The sequence below is a fragment of the Lagopus leucura genome, unplaced genomic scaffold (assembly GCF_019238085.1).
Source record: "Lagopus leucura isolate 7727_CA_CO unplaced genomic scaffold, USGS_WTPT01 Super-Scaffold_100021, whole genome shotgun sequence".
Classification (NCBI taxonomy): domain Eukaryota; kingdom Metazoa; phylum Chordata; class Aves; order Galliformes; family Phasianidae; genus Lagopus; species Lagopus leucura.
Window position 1 is genome coordinate 4,262,686 of NW_024962274.1, and position 19,349 is coordinate 4,282,034.

At 40.3% G+C, this 19,349-nt stretch overlaps 1 protein-coding gene across 1 annotated transcript; it reads left to right on the top strand.

Moving 5' to 3' along the window:
• The first annotated feature begins 3,317 nt into the window (after positions 1–3,317).
• LOC122183931 (phospholipid scramblase family member 5-like) lies at positions 3,318–13,636 on the top strand. The gene is made up of 9 exons (XM_042878410.1): positions 3,318–3,563; positions 4,131–4,356; positions 6,251–6,402; positions 9,749–9,791; positions 10,576–10,796; positions 11,804–11,965; positions 12,814–12,975; positions 13,435–13,513; positions 13,600–13,636. The coding sequence occupies exons 2-8, from the start codon at positions 4,344–4,346 to the stop codon at positions 13,471–13,473; spliced, it is 792 nt and encodes a 263-aa protein (XP_042734344.1). The 5' UTR covers positions 3,318–3,563; positions 4,131–4,343; the 3' UTR covers positions 13,474–13,513; positions 13,600–13,636.
• The last annotated feature ends 5,713 nt before the right edge of the window (positions 13,637–19,349 follow it).

The following is a 19,349-nucleotide window of genomic DNA, read 5'->3' on the forward strand; positions in this document are numbered from 1 at the left end:
GGCAACCGGAGAAAAAATGGGAAATGCTCTGATTTTCCACCAGTGAGTGAACTATGATACAAAAAGACAGAAACGTAAAACAATTTAGGGAGAAAAAGATTCAGCTCTCCATATCTATTGCTGATTTGGGCTGAAGAGTGGATTAGCATGCGTAAAAGTGTGATTTGAGCCTTAGCATGGCAGCCTTGGTGACCATCAGATGGCCCAGGTAACCCGAGCTGCAAAACACCATCTGAGAAGCTTGTAGAATTTTGTAAGTGCTGTTTTGTGAGTTTGTTGGAATAAAGTAAACAGTAAAGAAGGACTTTTAAAAATCCATGGCTTATCAGCTTTAATAGTAGGCAATAATATGAGAAATAAAAATAACTGTTATCCCACAAGAACTATTTTTTTTGGTAAGCAGGCCACTGTTATCCCTTCAATAGTCAGAGTGTAAGCAAAACAGTGAATGAAAAACCCAAAGGTTTTCAAATTTAAAATATGAGCAATAGTTTTGCTGTAGCATTGGATAAAAAACTTAAATGTTGCTACTAAACGTAGAAGAAAAATTGAATGAGGTCCTTAATTCCTTTTATTCTTTTTACATTATGAAAAGCTTTATTAAAAATAAGTTCGTCTGAAACCTATTATTCTTTCAGTATTCTAATTAATAGAGCAAGATTGTGAATTTATTAATTAAAATAAGATACCTCGGGGAAACTGAAATTAATTTTGATGTCCTAATAGAGTTACTGTTATGTCATTCAATTTTATGGGTATCTTATCCCTTTCTCTTCTTCTCTGTTCCCTCCTAAAAGTGAAAAAAAACCCACATTTGATTTAATTTGAATTTGGAATTAGAATGTTGAGTAGTGACTTTCTAAAGATGCAGTGGAGATAATCTTACGATGTGTCATTTTAATTTTACTGATAATTTTACAATAGCTGCACCCCTTGAGAGGGTGCCAGAGCTGCGCACCTAATGAACACTGAGCGTGCTCTAAAGGAGTTTGGTACAAGGTACCTTTAGGTCTTCCATGCTACCCATTTATTAACTTATTTTTGCTTAAATCACATCAGTCTGCTTAAATAAACCAACATCTTCATGGTCACATTTTCTTAACCATGTTTAATAGGATTCAAACTGAAATATTTGGGTCTGCTGTTGAGCTCAGTCTTTTCCATATATTGGGTCAATATATGGGTATGGAAGATACTTGACAAATTTCTAGTTGGTTACTGTATTTGCTGGCATCTAGGTTTGCTAACATGCTTGGATTCTGACCCACATCAACACGTGCTGGGGGTAGCATTAAAATTTCTAATACACATTTTTCAATGCAGAGTGTAATACTATGTAAAAATCTGCAGGTTGGAGCTTACTGCACAGTCACATTTGATTCTTGCACTCACGCAGTGTTTCTTCTTGTGCTAAAGGGTAATCTAAGAAAGATGGAAGGCCACATAATTTCCTATAAAAATGGAAAATAGCTATGTAAAGCATTAAAGCTGGTGACAATAGATATTTTAGGGAAAGGAAACTTAAAATTTAAATTGGCATTAGTTATTCCTTTTCCTAGCAGTCAGGAAGCTCTGGAATTGCTGGCAGTGCAGACTGAACTGATGTGAATAGGCAAGAACCCTGCAGTCTGCTCTTGGATGGCACAGCATGCCTTGACCTCCAGAAACAAACAGCTTTCTCTCATACTCTAAACCTTGCTGCTGTCTCCTGTTTTTCTCCCAGCACTTTGGCCTGGTGGTCACAGCCCATGAATGTGTTGCAGGTGTCCAGCACCATCACCCAGAAGAAGGGAACATACTCTGTTCCTATTATTCAGTCTCCCTGCAGTAGAACAAATGTAGGCAGTGATCCCAATGTCTTCAGTGGGGGGCGATAAGGCTGAGCTCAGTGTCTTGGCAGAAATTGGGTGTTGCCATTCAGCTTGTGGAATTCCTTAAAAGTCAGCTAGAATTAGTTGTATGTGATTAGTTGTCTGTATGTCCCTCCCTTGCTTGTAGTTTTTCCCTATGTGTTTTTAAATAGCACCAAAGGATGGCTGCATTTGTGGATAAATACGATTAAGATTTCTGTTCCTGCAGTCCTCAGTGAGGCTGCCTTTAATCACAGCTGGAGCAGATTTAGACCAACATGTGGGTGCTTAATAAAAAAAAATAAACTGAGATTAAATAACACAATTTTAATTGTAAAGACTTATCTCAATGCAGGATTCGTTTTCAGATCCTGCAGAAATCAATTGATACAATCTACTGGAATGATTGTTTCAGTCTAAAACAATAAGGTAAGAAGGGGGCATTGTGAAAGATACGGAAATTTGTGAAAGCAATGAAAAAAAAACCAACCAAACACAGAAAATATACTTCAAGCCAAGTTTTATGTCTTCCTATTACCCACTTACTGCAATTTTGTGAATAATGCCAGGAAATGAGTTCTTTGGGGCAGAAACACTCCAGAGAAATGTTAATTTCATGAGCAGCGGAACACTGAAGCTTGACTCCTGCTCACATCTGGACCTGTCCCTGCTACCATGGTGCTCCTGGAAAGAGCCCACACATGTGCCTCAGCTCTGCTCTCCTTTCCACTGCCCACCGTCCAGGTCAGGGATCCCGCTGCAGGCACAGTGTGTTGGTGGGGACAGGCTTGAGCATTGTTTGGAGCTCTCAGAAAATGCTCTGTGAATATTTGAAACCTTTTTCTTCAGTATATATCTCTTAGCATGTGGGGTTTTTTTTTGTATTGGGCACATTTCTCCAACTGCCCTTCTCTTGTTTTATGCATTGACAAAAGTACTGGGATGTTTTTGGAGTGGTTTTCCGAGAGGCAAAGCAAACTATTTTCCTTGTTAAGGTTGGGTGACTGTTGTACCCAAGCTGCCTTTTGAAATTTTTCATCCACCACTTTCAAAGTTACGTTTGAAAAGTTTATGATATTTACCTGGGGCTTTTCCTCTCCCTTTCTTCTTCAGGGAGTTTGCTGGAGCTTTGTGCCTGCTCCCCAGGTTAGATCTTCTGCTCTGAAGAAGCACATCTTTGACAAGGAGAAAGAAGCAAAAACTTCTAGTCATTCCTAGTCTTTATCTCCTGTGATGGGAAACTTCTTCCCAATTTGAAAGGATTTGTTCAGTGCAGAGTTGTTTAGCAACCAAATTTCCCATGTCTGTGAATAGGGCTGCACTGCTCCGTGACTTCTCAGTGCCCAATGACAAGCTCCCAGGCAGTTTTACACAGCCAAATTTTCACATGTTCCACTGTGGGCTTTGCATTTACTAATAAACTCAATACAAATTGTGTTCCTTCTTGCACGTATTCTTTCAGAGATCCTCATCAGTATCTCCCTGAGCTGCGCCCTCCAGAGATATAAATCTGCTCGGTGTGCTTCTGTGGACTGCTCCCAAGTGTCAGGACCCACAGCAGCAGAGCAGAAATGCTCCCCAACACCTCGCCCTGCTCCTCCGTGCGCTCTGCTTAGGCTCTGCCATTTTGCAGCCATGCATCATATCTGTCTGCGGCTCACATGTGCATGATCTCCATGGCGACTTGGGCACTCGAGGTAGAAATACGAGCTGGTAAGTCAAGGTTATCCTCCCTCCTCCCTCTTTGCTCTCGGTGCAATGCGGGTAATTGCGCGTTACGTGTTGGCATGGACGATGCTCGCCCGCAGCAGGACGCAGACAGCCTGTTTTGCTTTCCATGTCTGTTTAAGCACTTCTCAGTGATCAGCAGTGAAGCCCAAGGGGTGTGGAGGGGCTGCATGGAGCTGTTCCCGGGGGTGAAGTCCTGAGGAAGGGAGACTGAGCCCCACAGGGAAGTGCAGGGAAAAAGCCCACACAGCCCATTCTGTTCCGAGCACGAGATGTGTTGTGTGGGTGCCAGCAGTGGGAAGATGCAGGTAACATCTCCTCTGTCCTTGCAGCATACCTGCAGAAATCGAAACATAAATATTGAATTATAAAGGCAGAATTTGTATAGTCGCAGAATACATACATACATTATAAAGTGGAGTTGCAGCTTTAATGCGTTCTGTTTCCCAGTGGGTACATCGAAGTTTTACCTCTTTGTATGCACAAAACACTTCTTCCTCTTTCCATTGGTGCAAACGACTTGAAATGAATAATGTTTTTCTTGTTTGCTAGCATCATCTCCCCCTGTTGTCCATCGACATAAAATGCAGTGTTCTGGAACATGAGAAAGGCAATACGTTTCCTCCAGTTCTTTGTAAGCTGATATGAAGTAGACAGACACCTTCTGAAGTTTTGTGCATGCTGTGCTCTTTTTTTCTTTGCTGCAACAAGAAAAGCCTTTTCTTTTAACCTGGCTTCCTTTGAAGAAGTAACTCAGGAAGCTTCATGGCCTCTCAAGGTAAGTGCATCTATAGTCCTTATTTTTAGATCATGTTTACAGAAAACTACAGTCTTGTACATTTCCAGCAATCAGCAGTCTGATGAAATGAGAGTTTCAGGCTAAAACCACAGCAGCCAAAGCACGGTTGTTTGGGCTTCTTTTAATTTTTCAGTATTCAAGAGGCTCCTAAGGAGACTAAAATCTATACTGGAGTGTTATTTGAATAAAGTGCATTACAAAATGTTTGCATCTACATTCAGTCAGGAAATGGTGCTTATATCTTTGTGCTTAAACCTGTCAGTATGGTCTGCATGGGAAGGGCATATTCTGATCCAAGATTCACACAGATTTCGCACTTCTTTCCTATTCCACTCTGAAAATATGAAATCAGCAAATGCTTTTCACTTTCAAAACTGACTAGAGTTTTGCAGGAAAAATAAATATCTGAAGAATAAATGAATGCAACCAGATTACTTCTTTCTAGGTTAATTTCTGTCACGTATTGTCTTTGAGCTGCAGTGCTTGGCTGTTCAGGGCTGTAGATAAACACGGGAATACGCTGCTCTCACAAGCCATCAGCATTCATTTTTTTCCATGCAGTCAAATCCAAAAGCTAAGCAGAAGGACACAACTCTGTTTTTTCTTAGCTGAATGCAACCCCACAGGGATTGCCATGGTGTGACGTACGGAGGCAGATGCTGGCCCAGGGAGCTCCAGCAAAGTAATACTTATCCCTTTATTCCCCCACCAAATACTTTCAGACATTTCAGTATTTATAGCACTAGAAGTTATGCAGCAGGAAATGGATTTTAGAGCATTGTTGTACTCTTGGAATATACGTTTTTCCCCGAAGGGAAAAGTATATGTTTTGCTTATATTTAGCCATGTAAAAGAGATCTGGTTCTGTATATTTTAATGCACGGTACTTAACAAGAGCAACAAAATAGTCATGTTCTGTAATACAGTTTTCATAACGAAGGAACTTGGTAATATGTTTCTGTTAGGAACCAGCACCTCTGCAGATTGCTCACTGCATCATGTCGTAACTTTTAAGTTCTCCCGCACTGTAAATGAAGTAGGAAGCAGCCATGAAAATAGACAAAGCCTCAAAGTAGCTTAGGTTGTCATCAATATTTAATGCATTTACTGTTTGATTTTTGTATAGCTTAAAATTTGACAGGTAGAACTGCAATTTGTTGTCTTTTTTCCTTTTTATTATCTGAGAATAACACTAACACTCGGCCACTTCGTGGCATTTCATGTAACAACAAGAGTTACGGCAGTAACAGAACCCTGTGAGGTAAAATGATGCAGAAGAGCATATAAAATATTTATCTGCCAGTTATACATTTTTAAAAGCCAGCTACAAATTCAAAGGGGTTTCTTCTTCCTCCTGTGGTCTCTGGCTTTGAAGGAAAGCAGTGGCTGCAAAGGCAAATTAAGATCAAAATATGATTAAACGATGAATCAGCCACAGTGGGTTCAAATAAAGCTAAAGGACCTCAATTAAACACACAACTGCAAAAGGCAGCTTCAGACCTAAACCCAAAATTCCTTCTGGAGCTCAGTCCGTGCTATGCCTGAGTATTGTCACATAGGAGATAAAGATGGTTTGGTGATTGTTTGCTGCCGAGGCGGAGGGGCTTGGTTAATGCGAGGACTTACCATAGATGTGCTGAGAGCTGCAGCTGGCACGTGCTGCACGAGCAGAGCCAGTGTTATTGCAGCGGTGGGAAGGTGCTGGCACTGAGACCAGCTTGCAGCAGACGGCCAAGGTGCTTGCTGCTCATCTGAGCTTAGATGCTGGTATAGGCACAGGCAGAATGTGATGCTGGTGTCCCAGTTCTAGCGGCTGCTGTTTGGCACTGCTCATTTCTTTTTTTCTTCTTCTTTTTTTTTTTTTTCCCTGCAGAATCTGAAGGACAAACAAACCCAGTCTTTAAGGACTACCTCCCTGGTTCTTCTGACCTGTCAGAGCAGGACAAGCCTGCTGAGCCTGCAGGCCCCTGGAAGCAAGCCTCGCACACGCATAACTTACCACCTGGACTGGAGTACCTGAACCAGGTCCAGAATCTTTCCCAATGCTGGAACTGTTCTGTTTCATCATGGACTCCTTTGGTAGTTGAGGGGTGGGAGTGTTTGGGTTTTTTTCTTGGGGAGGGGAAACTGGATATGGAGAGGCTTTTCTGTTGTTTGACATTTACTATAAGATAAAGAATGTACAAATTATAAGCTCTTCTTTCATTGCTGCTATTCATCTCTGCAGAAATCCATTTGCTGTGCATGCAGCTCTCCTTGCCCCCAGACATGATTTTCTTCTCTCTAGGACTTTTTCTAAGTCATATTATGACCCCTCTCATTGTCCCTCCAGTTTCCTTCCAGCTCCTTAAGGGAAACCAGTGCCAAATTCCTGGCTGACTTCAGAATTTGTTTGGTTGATTAAAACCAGCAGTGTGTGAGGGAATCACACCCCTCTCCCTGAGGAACATGGAGGTCTTTGGAGCAAATTCCTCGTGCCCACAAGGACAGTGATCTCCAGCTGAGAGGGAGAAGCAAGTTCTCAAGTTGACCAAGAGAAAGCCTGAGCAGCTGCAAACTTGCACCTCTGTTTTGGGCTGTGAGACAGAAAAGGGGCAGTGACCAAACAGTGTACTGCAGAGAAGAGGGAGCTGAGGAGTAGTTATGAGGCTGTGATTCTGATGCATGACTTGAGGGCTGTATTTAAAATATGCTTTTCTGTAGTTTTGTATAGAGGCAGAAATTGAATGCATTTTCTATTTGGAACATAAGACAGTTAACAAAAGTGGGAGACCTTTCAGAAACCATCTTTCATGTGGAGTTATGATTTTCATTTCATGGAGCCTGTGCACAAAATGATATGTGTTGTCAATTACAGGAGCATTTGTTCACAGACTGTGGAGCTACATTTTTTAGTTGAAAAGTGATTGTGATAGTCAATACTTGGCAGGTAACACATTCAGCTTTCTGCATGAACACGAATTACACCTTACCTTTATCTGTACAACGTGGGTAAGCAAATTCTATTACTCCATTTTATGAAAGGATTACATCTGACATAAAGTCTTCATTCTCAGCTCAATAACCATGTCTCTGTGCTGCAGCCCTTACTAATTACTCTCAGTTCACTCCTGAGATGACTCCTGGTCCTTGTGTGTTTGGGTCCCTGTGAGACTGCATTTGTGAAGGTAGGGCATCAGCCTGGCCCTCAGTGTCCCCTTTTCTGGCCAGAGGAAGTCCTGGAAACCCACGGTCTGCACCAGAACTTGCAGGCAGAACCTCTCATATAAATGGTGGAAAGTATTTCTAGCTGAACTGGGGATTTTTGATGGAGCATACCATGTTTGCTTCTGGTTTTGTGCGCATTATGGATGTGGGTTCCCAATTGGAGCAGGCACAGAGAAGTGCCATCTAAAGGGCACAGGGAATAGAGAACTTGCTTTAAAACAGGACTGCAATTTTTTCATTTTTATCTAAAAATAAAATTCTATCAGAGAAGGAACTCTGACAGCTGTCATCCCTGGAAGAGAAAACAACCTGTGGGGAAAAAAAAAAAAAAAAAAAAAGGCATTATTTTAAAGAATGATTTCAACAGAAGAAGGGTTATATAGAAAGTGGCTGTGAATAAATAGAAGATAGCAAATAGAAATGAGGTTCTGGGATTATCTCCAGCAGGAGCAGGGAAGATAGCTGGATAGATTTATTTGAGAAAGTTGAATATATTTCTTAATAAGGCCATAACATACTTGCCTCTGAAAGCAGGATCCAGCCCCAGTGAATCTCATAGAGATCCCCACAGTCTTATGCTAAACAGGAACTCTAGGGCACAGCGTGTAGCACTGGGTGAGAGGAACAGAAAACATCTGTCACTATGCAAATGCACACTGAAGTCAGTCGGGATGAGGAGCGATGGGTTTGGCTCTTTGAGGTGCTTCAGAGCCTGGCGATAAACTGCCTCTGCCCTGCTGAATTTGCTTTCTATAATCATCACAAAAGTGACGCTCTAAATAATTTACTACAAAACAGGTTACCCGAAAAAATGTGATTAACTTCCAGATTGAAGCTGTAGTTTGGGAATTGTGTGGGATCCACCTCAAAAGTGATGGATCACCCTTTGCCCAGAGAAGGAATAGATAGAAGAGACCTGAGAATTTTCCAAGCAGCTCAACCTTGTGTTGTGCAATAATTCAGGCTTTACCAGTTTTGTAAGAAGCTTCTTAGTTTAGACTTGGTCAGACTGATGTTTTGTAAATTTAATGCCCACAAAACTAAATGCTAAGAGTTAGCTTTGCATAAGGAATTTTAGCACATTAGAGCTCAAGAGTACTGAGACCTATGTAAAGCAAAGGGCTTTCCATGCTTTCAAATGCAAACGCAGAATTTCCTTAATCCACGAGTGCCTCAGTGAAAGATGCATCAGAATGGTTGCCTTGCAGAAACAAGGCAAAACAAACAAGTCAAACAAATGGTGCTGCCTGTTGGCTAAACATTGCCTATGCTTTGTTCACAACAAATTGGTATGCAGCGCAAAATCACTAAAGTTTTTAGCAGTTCAAGCTCATTATTTTTCTTTCCTCCGTGAAAGCCTGTGTGGGGGAAAGAAATCCATATTAAAATCAATACTAAAATATTAAAATAGCTCTGCCATCTTTAACCTGTTTATTCATTTTTCATCAGCAGAGCTCTGCACTAACTTCCCATGAGCTCCAAGGCTTCTCATATCTCATGAAATCTAAATGACAAACAGCAAAGCTTCTTGGGAGAAGATTTTTAAGTCCAAATATTTTTTATTATTTCAATTACTGGCATGCACATTTTAGAGATTAATGAAAGGGATCTGGAAGTTTATTTATTACCAGCTTTTCTTTGCTGTCTGAACTAGCTGCAGGAGATGACTGGAACTGATAAATTGCTACAACAGTTTGAATGTGTACAAGACAATATTTATCAATTGTGAAATATACATATGCTGGAGAGCTGTGACGTGCAGGTCTCAGATGTCTGTCATGAGCTTTCTGTCTTCAGCTGTGAGTAATGGCAAAATTCAGCATCAGGCGTCTGATGCCCATCTGGAATTTAAGGAGAAGAAACCAGCAAAGCCTAAAATGTCACATAGAACATGCATTAAAAAGTCACATAACGTTGGGAGGTAGGCTGAAATTAAGGTTTTGCAATACTAATTATTATTTTCTAAAGCAGAGCATGTCGGAGGGACAGTAAGCACAGAAAAGTGGCAGTTTGTAACCAAATGACAGGTGAGGATGGTTTCAAGCAGAGGGTTTCTTTGGGGAACTCTGGAAGGAATGGAATGCAAAGAGACAGGTGATCACCAGCAGCCCCAGACCTTCTAACACCCACTAGCTTATATTTTTGTTCTTTCTTTTTGAAACAGCTTGACCGGATCATTATTCATCAGCAGGTGGAGCTCCTTGAAGGTATGCTGTTAATAACTCTTGTGCTCCAACTACTGCTGTCTCTAAAGGGCTTCCAAGCCCAGCTTCATGCTGACCTTCCATTAGGCTTCCAGCATGGTGTTAGTGTGGTGAGATGAAGAGAAGAAAGTTACAGTGCCCAAGCCCTAAAATCCTTCCCTCAAAGTTACTAGAGATTCAATTTTTTCCATGGATTGGAAAGATGGTTATTGTCTTAAACAATGATGAATGTGCTACGAGTGAATAAAGTAAGGAAGATCAGAAAGCATTACATACAGCATAATAGTTTGATTTACATGGTTCTGCAAAATTTCATGTTCAACAATTAAAACACCTTAAAATGTATTCCTCAGTTGTATTTCTCCTATTCGAGAAGTTTTGGCCTGATTCTTGGGCACCTCTCTGAGTGAAAGTTGTGTCATTGAAGTGGGATAACCTTGTATTTTTCACAGTGTACAGACTAAGAAAAGCCAAAACCAAAACTCAGTGTATGAATTCTGTTTTGTGATACGTACTGCAGTTTACAGCAGATTAAAGTCTTTGATCTAAATGTTCTTTCAAAATAAAACTTGACATGATTATTTCGTTATTATCATACATTTTCTTTATGTCACCATTTAAAAACAATTTTTAAACAGTCTCTGTTCATAGTTTTTTAGAGTAAATACCACAGAGAAGATTGGAGCTGTAAATATGTATGCAGAGCAGAATTCGGTGAGTCTTGGCAGAGGCTCTTTGTAATCTAACCTTATGCTAAGGTAACATCCAACTTGTTTGGCTTTTTTAGCCATACTTGGCACAGAGACCTGCAGCAAATATGAGATTAAAAACCATTTGGGACAAAGAGTTTACTTTGCAGTGGAAGAAAATGGTTGCTTCAATCGTAACTTGTGTTCACCTATAAGGTCTTTCACCATAAGGATTGCTGATAACTCTGGCCGAGAGGTGATTACAGTGAATAGACCCTTGAGATGCAACAGCTGCTGGTTCCCTTGCTTCCTGCAAGAGGTGAGTGTTGCCTAATTGCCTTTTATTCCAGCATCTCACCGCATGTGCTCTGCATTAATTAAGCCTTGCATGACCTCAGTGAGGATGGCAGGAAGGAATTCCCAGCCGTGACCTAGCCTGGGCTGCATGGAGGCAGCTTCTTTTTTTGCTTCTGCACTTGCTGATGCAACACTTTGAGTGAGAGAAGAACCCAAAGACTTTCCTTTAGAAGTGATTATTGATAAACAAGGCCCTTTTAGAAGTAATTTAGAAGTAACGTGCCAAGCATGCCTCTCATGGGCATCCCAAATAGACTCCTGCATCTGATAACACAGATCTCCCTCTGTTTAGGGCAGCCCTGAGCCACTGCTCACCCAGCTTAGACTGACATCACTTAGTGCTGTGGATGTGCATCGCTCACTGCAAGCACAGAGTGGGAAGGAGGGACTTTTCCTGGGGCTGGCAGTGCAGGCTGAGCCTGGGAAGCAGCTCTCAGGGGAAGCTGGTGTATTGTGTCAGGGCTCCACCTCTCCAAGGCCATGGAAAATTGCAAAAATCAGCTGCTTTGAGTGAAAAACAGATCCTATCGAGAATAAGATCTTTTCTCCTTAATTTTGATTTTCATTCATAGATATTATTTTATGAAAATGTTTTATAGAGAGACTTTTTACCTACGTTTTCAGTTCTGCATCCAGATTTTCAGAAGAAAGAATCCTGGGTAGCACAATTACTGCAGAAAATATCCTATGGGATACTCACACATTACAGGCTTTTTGTTTTTCACCACAGTGTATAACTTTTATGAAATCTTACGTTTGATGTAAAATGATAGCTTCTAGTGCAGCTTTTGAGTTCTCTATTGTTCACTGTATTTAAAAGCGCCGTTAGATGTCCCGTTCATGGTTTGGTAAAATTATACACAACTGCATTAAATGAATAGTTTGTAATTACATAAATGATAAAGTATTATGGAAAAATATGCTAATATAAAATTAGTTTATAAGATTTTATTCTGTTTTGTTTGCTAGTTAGAAGTTCAGTCCCCACCAGGTACAGTAGCTGGTTACGTTGTACAGAACTGGGACCCGTTTCTGCCTAAGTTTACAATACAGAATGAAAGTAAAGAAGATGTACTAAAAATAATTGGCCCATATGCAACTTGTGGCTGTTTTGAAGATGTTGACTTTGAGGTATGTTACTTATGAGTGTTAAGAATTTTATGGTTTTGCTGCTTTGAATGAAATTTTTAATCAAAAACCCTGTCATTCTACTCTTAAAGACATTACGTATGGTGCAATAACTTGGGAACAGAATCACAACCACGTGCACTGGAGTTCCAAACTTCTACATGCAGATTTCTGCAGATGTCTTCTGGATGGGATTGACAATTCTGCATCCATTTATCTTCATTTGTCAGGACAAAAAAAAAAAAAAATAATTTGGAAGAGCCTTTGAGATACTTAGGGTATGAAAGAGAATGAGAGACTGTTGAAAAAACTGTGAACAGTTTTCTGATGTAAACAAAGCTCTTCCTCTTAGTTACATAATCATAAGAGAACTTCTGTGTTTCTAGCCACATCAGAAGACTTCAATAGGTAATGTTCCTAATTTTGTTATTGTGTGAGGAATTTGTAATCAAGAACATATCCGTCAGTTGTAGGAGACAGCAGACCACAGCAGTGCTGCTGCTGTGACTTGGAGCATATCTGAATCTGGAAAAAAAAAAATCCTTGTGAAAGAAGAGCAAAAGTGGTGTAAACTTTCATAATTGCTTCCCCCCATTTTTCTGTCAGCTCTGAAGATTCTGATGTCTCCAAATTTGCAAGAGAGACTCTTTCTTGTATGCCATTCCTATAGGCAAATCTGACACTTGTGGAGCATTTCAACGACAAGAAGAAAAGAACAGCCTGACAACTATAGAGTACTCTGCATGTCAGGGCAGAGTCATTAATTCTGTGGAGATATAATCTGTGCGTATTTGATTTATTTACATCTAGGCTTATTCCTTTTATTTTATTTTATTTTTAAATTGGTGCAGGTAAAAGCCCTCAATGAAATGTCGACGATTGGCAAAATTTCCAAGTACTGGTCTGGATTTGTAAACAATGTCTTCACCAACACTGCCAACTTTGGGATCCAGGTCCCAGTAGATCTTGACGTGAAAATCAAGGCAGTGATGATCGGTGCATGCTTTCTCATCGTAAGTATGAAAAATCAAGAGGTAGTCAAGAACTGGACAGACTGCGACCAAAGAGGTCCTTGCTGTTGGCTGTGACCTTACAAAGGCATACAACCATTGCCTAAAAAGAGCTTGTGCTGCTTTTGACGCTAACATGTTAATATTCATGTGCAATGGTTTCAGCCGTCTAGGATTTGTACAACACAAAATATACATAAAAGGGCAAGCCTACTTAAATTATTCACTGCTCTAAAATACCAGCAACCTATATATTTTGGATTTATTAGGTTAAAAACATAACTCGTGTTACTAAAGATTTTTGGATTGTCTTCTGACATTCTTATTGCTCAGTGGCAGAATAATAGAAAATGATTGACTAATCTAATTAATTTATGTAACAAAAGCCTACAAGCACGACTTCTGATATTAATTGTTGCATTTTTGTACTTTCGTTACCATTCACTATTTGTTTACTTGTAGGACTTAATGTTCTTTGAAAACTCTCTGGATGGCTTCTAACAAGATGACAGAAACAATAAAATATGCAGAATGTGTTTCAGTAAGTAAAAATGAACATAAATTGATCTTCTTGCTTTGAAGACTTATATGTTAGATACTTTCTAATTCTTTTTCATTTTCTTCCAGAAATCTCTTGAGCTTTGGACATGATTTTGAACTGCACAAATCCTTGTTCCTTATAGGAAAAGAAAGGGAGCTAATGATGTTGTTTATTAAAATATATCTCTTGTAAATAATAATTTCCCACTTACATTTTACACGCGTTGTAGCTAAACATATACTTTTCCCACAGAGCACTGTTCCAAAGGAACAGTGCTATTCTCTTCTTTCTCTTTTGATCTTCCTGCATGGGAAATCATGAAAGATTAGACGAAGCCTTGCAGCGTCACTGATGAAAGTCTCTGTTTAAAGAACTCTTTGATGCTCTGTGAGTGCTGGTACCAGTTACTAACCACATGAGGGTGTGTTGTGAGGGATTTGGTTTAGCTTTTTCATAATTTTAGAAGTCATTTTCGGATTTGTTATTTAATTAATAGTAACAAACTGAGTTTGAAAGCAACAAATATAAAGACATCACCCAATGGGAAGTTCAACATGGTATCTATTTCAGTGAGTTGAAAGAAGGGATGTTTGCTTGCAATTTATTTTATGGCAAAGATTTATTTAATGAGCTGTGGCCAGAAATTAGGCTTCCAATAGTAGATGGGGGAACTTAAACTCCATTCAGAAAATGTGGACTTTTGCTGTCTGTATTGAAGGCAGGCAGTGTGGTTTGAGAGAGTCCCCTATGTGCACACGAATCACTTAGCTTTTGACCTATCTAATGTGAAGAATTTGTGCTCCTATCCACTCAAGAATTTCATTTAGAAGTTGTTTTTTTTTTTTTTTTTCCCGCTCTTCATAATATCTGATGGTTGATAACTTCTCAATTGGCCTTGTCTGAGGCCATCCAAGAGCAAACACCTCCTTGGAACAGAATTATCTTTTCTCTTTGGCAAGCTCAGGTATTCTCTATGGTAAAACTGTACAATAAGAGTTTTCTCTGTTAGGTAAGTTTTACGTAACTGCTCGCTCCTGCAGTCACAGTATTTCATAATACTGTTCCTAAGCATTCATGACAACACGGGCATGAATAGGGACAACCTGGGGATTAGGTCCAACCAGCACAGATTCATGAAAGGCAGGTCCTGCTTGACCAACTTGATCTCCTTCTTTGATCAGGTAACCCACCTACTGGATAAGGGAAAGAGTTTTGATGTAGTCTACCCAGGTTTTAGCAAAGCCTTTGACACTGTTTCCCACAGCACTCTCCTGCAGGAGATGGCAGCCCATAGCCTGAACAGGTGTGCTCTTCTCTGGGTAAAAAAACTGGCTGGATGGCCAGGCCCAGAAAGTGGTGGTGAATGGCATTGATTTCAGATGCTCCTCAGGAGTCAGTTTTGGGGCCAGCCCTGTTTCAAGTCTTTACTGATTATCTGGATGAGGGGATTGAATGGATCATCACTAAGTTTGCAGATGCCACTAAGTTTTGGGGAAGTGTTCATTTGCCTGAGGGTAGGAAGACCCTACAGAGGAATCTGGTAGGCTGGTTTGATGGACTGAGGCCAGCATTCATTATATACATGCAAGACATAAACAAAAACATTTTGTTGCGAAGTATTTCCTGTATAAACTTACTTATGCTTCTCTCAAAAACTTCAATGAGCTCTTCAAGAAGCAGAGAAGGACCGTAAAATACTCGTGGTAAGAACAGTTTCCAAGGGGAACACCTTACAAATCACCTGGAATGCTAGATTTTGAAACACAAACTGGTAATTCAATTCTTGTAAATAACCAAACACATCAACGGAAGGGAGAGGAGATGATGAATAATTCATAACAATGAAAAAGAGCTAAATTTATCAGGTGATTAATTCTCAACAAATATTTAGACTAATTTTAATTTAATGTTCATGGGTATGAATTCAAACACAGTAAATCCAGGAAGCTGCAACTAACGTTCCCATAGTGAAATTAACTCAGGAACGTTCATAGATTTAAACAGTATGTTTTAGATTATATACCACACTTAGGTATTTATACACATTTACATATGTCTTGAAAATAACTGCGGTTAACAAGCTCTGACAATCATCATTATTTGTTAACCGTTTCACTACCAGCTCTCGCTGTAATTCCTAGCAGCGGCTCAGGCAACGATTGGCAGAACAGGAGAACTCCGGGGAGCGCTGCTGTTTTCTTTCCCTGTGCGCTAGCAGTGGGCTTCGTGGGCAAGAAGCTCCCTCCTGTGGAAACATATGGTTTTGCAGAAGGACACAGGTGACGCCAATTTGCTTTTCTCACTAGTGTAATTCTATTGAATTCAGTCCTTTCACTCCTAAATTCCCCTAATTCAAATTGAGAAAAAGAACCAGATTCCTATTTTATTTTATCCTTTGAAATGGCTTTGCTACCTTAGACACGAGCAGCTGTTCTTGCAGCCACAGTGTTGCTTCTTACACCAAACCATGCTCTTGCACTGATGCTGTGCACAGCCAAATGCAGTGCCTGCTGAGACCAGCAGCTCCCTTGTTCTTTGCCACTTTTCACTCCCAATCTCCAGCCTTCTGATATCCCTTAACAAGCCAAAAACATCTCTGAAACAAACATGTCCAATTCACATTGAATTTAATAGAGCTGTCTTTACCTGCAGGGCCATCAATGTCCTTGTAGGTTAGCAATGTGTGCTTGCACACGTTTTCTTCTATATTGCAACCAGATGATGGAATTGTAGTTCTTGCACTTTTTTCTTGCTGTTTTTGTGTGTTAGTCTGCTTTATTCTTGGAAACAAACAAACAAACAACAACACTTGCATATGTGTATGTATGAATGCCCCATTCAAACCCAGTGGCAGCCTCTGGTATGATCCAGAACTGCCTCAGTCTCTGGACAAAGCAAAGCACGGGGACTGCGACTGCTCTTCCTACCAAGGAGAACTTCCTTGGCAGCCTGCTTGGCCTTAGTCCTACCCCTCAGTATCCTGGAAGAAATACAGTGCCAATGCCAGCACTTTTTCAACTAGAAATTCCCTACTTATAAGGGATGAGAATTCAGGCTCACCAAAGATGGAGTTTGATGTGATAGCACCAAAGAAAATTAACATTATTTAAAAAAAAAAAAAATCTGCAGCTGTACAAACTTTCTTACTAACAGCAATGTATTTCACATTTTGGGTGCTCTTTACAAAACTCACATTTCTCAGTTCCCCAGTGGCTCCGAACCCCAAAGAAGAATTCAGTACTTCCCACAGGGACAGGTACAGTCTAAAGTAGATGCACGTCCTGAACTTCTATACAGAAATACTTTTGTTCTAGTCAAAACCTTAATTCAGCCAAGTGACCAGTTTCCTGCTCCATAGCTAGCTGCTGTGTTGATCTGTGTGATATGCAGTTTTTGTGCTCAGTAGATGGCAGCAACAGTTCATTAATAGAATGGCTTTCACAGACCACAAGGTGTACTCAGGACACTGATTAAAGATCAACACACTTTTAACCTCTTATTTCTCCCTTAACTGAAGATTTTTTTTTTTCTTTGTTGCCTGATATAAAACCTTTGGTGCAAGATGCTGGCTTGTTCTTATCGCCTGCTTTTTATAGCTGGATTACAGATGACAAATATCTCATGAGGTAACATGGGCAGGAGCCAGTCTATGTCAAAGAGAGCATTTACTTTGGTCAGCCTCAAAGCTATCTTCTGCACCTGGAATATCTCTTTATCTTCCTCGGGTGGAGGGAAAAGCTCTGATTCCAGGGCACTCCCCACCTTCTGCAGAAACAAAGTACTGTGTCTAAAAGCAGCTGCTTTGTGGTTTGCTCCCTAGAAGAACAGGGACTTTCTATGGGTAAAATACCTTTGTTCCTGTCCCATAGCATCATGGTGCCTTGCAGTGTGCTGTCCTGGGGCAGAGGGTGGAAACCCCCAGTACTGCCACAACCCCAGATGACAACGATACCTGGGAAGAGAGTGGCAACACAGCATCTCTGTAAGCTCTGAGATCTTCTCGTTATCTAATATATTGGGGATATGAAAGTATGTCTCTTTGAAGATGTTGTACAATCAAAAAAAAAACAAAAGCTTTTTAATTTCCTTGTTCTATAATTAGACAAATGTGGAAATGATCCCAACACAATGTTTTCTAATTGAGGTAAGTGCTTCCTGTATTGAGAGGAAAAAAAAAAATAATTCTTCCTATTTGACTCTCTTCTTAGTTGTATTGCTTTCTTTTCAATTAGGATGATATATTCTAAGTTAGAATCATGCATATTACTTTAACTCAAAGAGCAGCTACAGGTTTTTATGTGTACTTTTCTTTCCTGAAAAGTGGCACCCTTGGTGGGGCAGGGGGAGCTGAAGCTTTAGATCCTTAGGAAAAGTTAGTCCATATTTTGTGAAAGGAGATTTGTTGTTTTTTCTGAAATGCAAGATGTTTTGTTAAATTCAATCTCTCTTAGGAATGGCATCTTCAAAAGCAAATCGCTCCCATTAGCAATTGCCATGAGACTGACTTGTTTATTTACCAGTAGTTAATTCCTTCACTCCTCTCACATGAAGCTAAGAAATCAGTTTGCAAAAGAGATGAATACTTATTTTTTGGACTGAGACAGTCCAGGCTAGATACAATTTCCTGCTTTCCTTTCCATATTTGTTAATGTTCTTTTATTAACACAATACTAACCTTTCACAAAATAAAGTTCAGATAGGCAGGTTGATGCAGGCCCAGTGATTGTACCCCGAGTACATCAATTCCTTTAACTCAAAGGATAGGAAATTTTTGGCACTTTGAAAAGAGACCTGTAGGTGACTTCCTGATTGTGCATCTCCAGAATTGCCGCTGAAAATTAAGCTAAATTCACAATTAGGTCTTGCATTCCACTCTCTTGCAAAAATGATAACAGAGACCTCTCATCCCCATTATCTTCTGTTCTCTCTTGGCAAAGGATTAGTATTTCTGTAGGAATCAGAGCCCTGTCCTCATGTATCCTGATAGCCTCAAAGTCTACTTGAAAGCTTCAGATTTGCATTGAACTCTCTATGCTATAAGTCGTGTCAACAGGGTGTGTTACCTTGGTGTGTTTCTCCACGCTGAGATACTTCAGGGACTTTTTCACTCTGTGACAACCACATCAGGTAAGTGCTCTACTTGCAGTGCAGTTGTTTTGTATTAAAAAAAAAAAAAAAGAAAAAAGACATAAGCTACCATTGCTCCATACAGAAATACTTCCTGGCCAGAAATTGCTAGATACCAGCAAGCAGAGTGAAGGAGTAACTTGAACAATTCAGACAAAAATGTAAGAGACCAGAAAAAAACTGGAAATGGGAAAGGAACTGCAGGGAACAGTGCCAGTGTAAACGGGCAGGGTGTGTCTTCTGGCATGCTTTGTTCCTAACAGTGGAGAACCTGGGGCTGACGCTGACATGAAGCATGCCAGTAAGCGTTACACCTGAAGAAAGGGTACATATGCAAGTCACAAAAGCTTTTGTAAGCTAAAATTGTTTGCTTTAGCTGCAGGAAGCAGAACTGGTGGCAGAAAGCCATTTTGCCTTGATTTTCATGTGTTTCTCAACAGAAAAGTCATCTCCTCTAACAGTTGTGTGCATGTGAGTCCTGCTCTGAAACTGGCTGGAATGCTGTTGGCATAAGAAGATGCAGTTATATGGCTAGGAGAAAGAATCAGCATACATCAGACTTGACCCCATAGTGACCTGCTTGCACAAGCAGCCTCAGCTTTCTCTGAAGCCTTTAGGTCAATTGTTCTGTCTGCCCTTGTCAGAACTGGGTTTGGCACGTTTTAGGAACAGTGTGTTTAGTTTGAGCTGTCACCACCCTGGTTAGCAT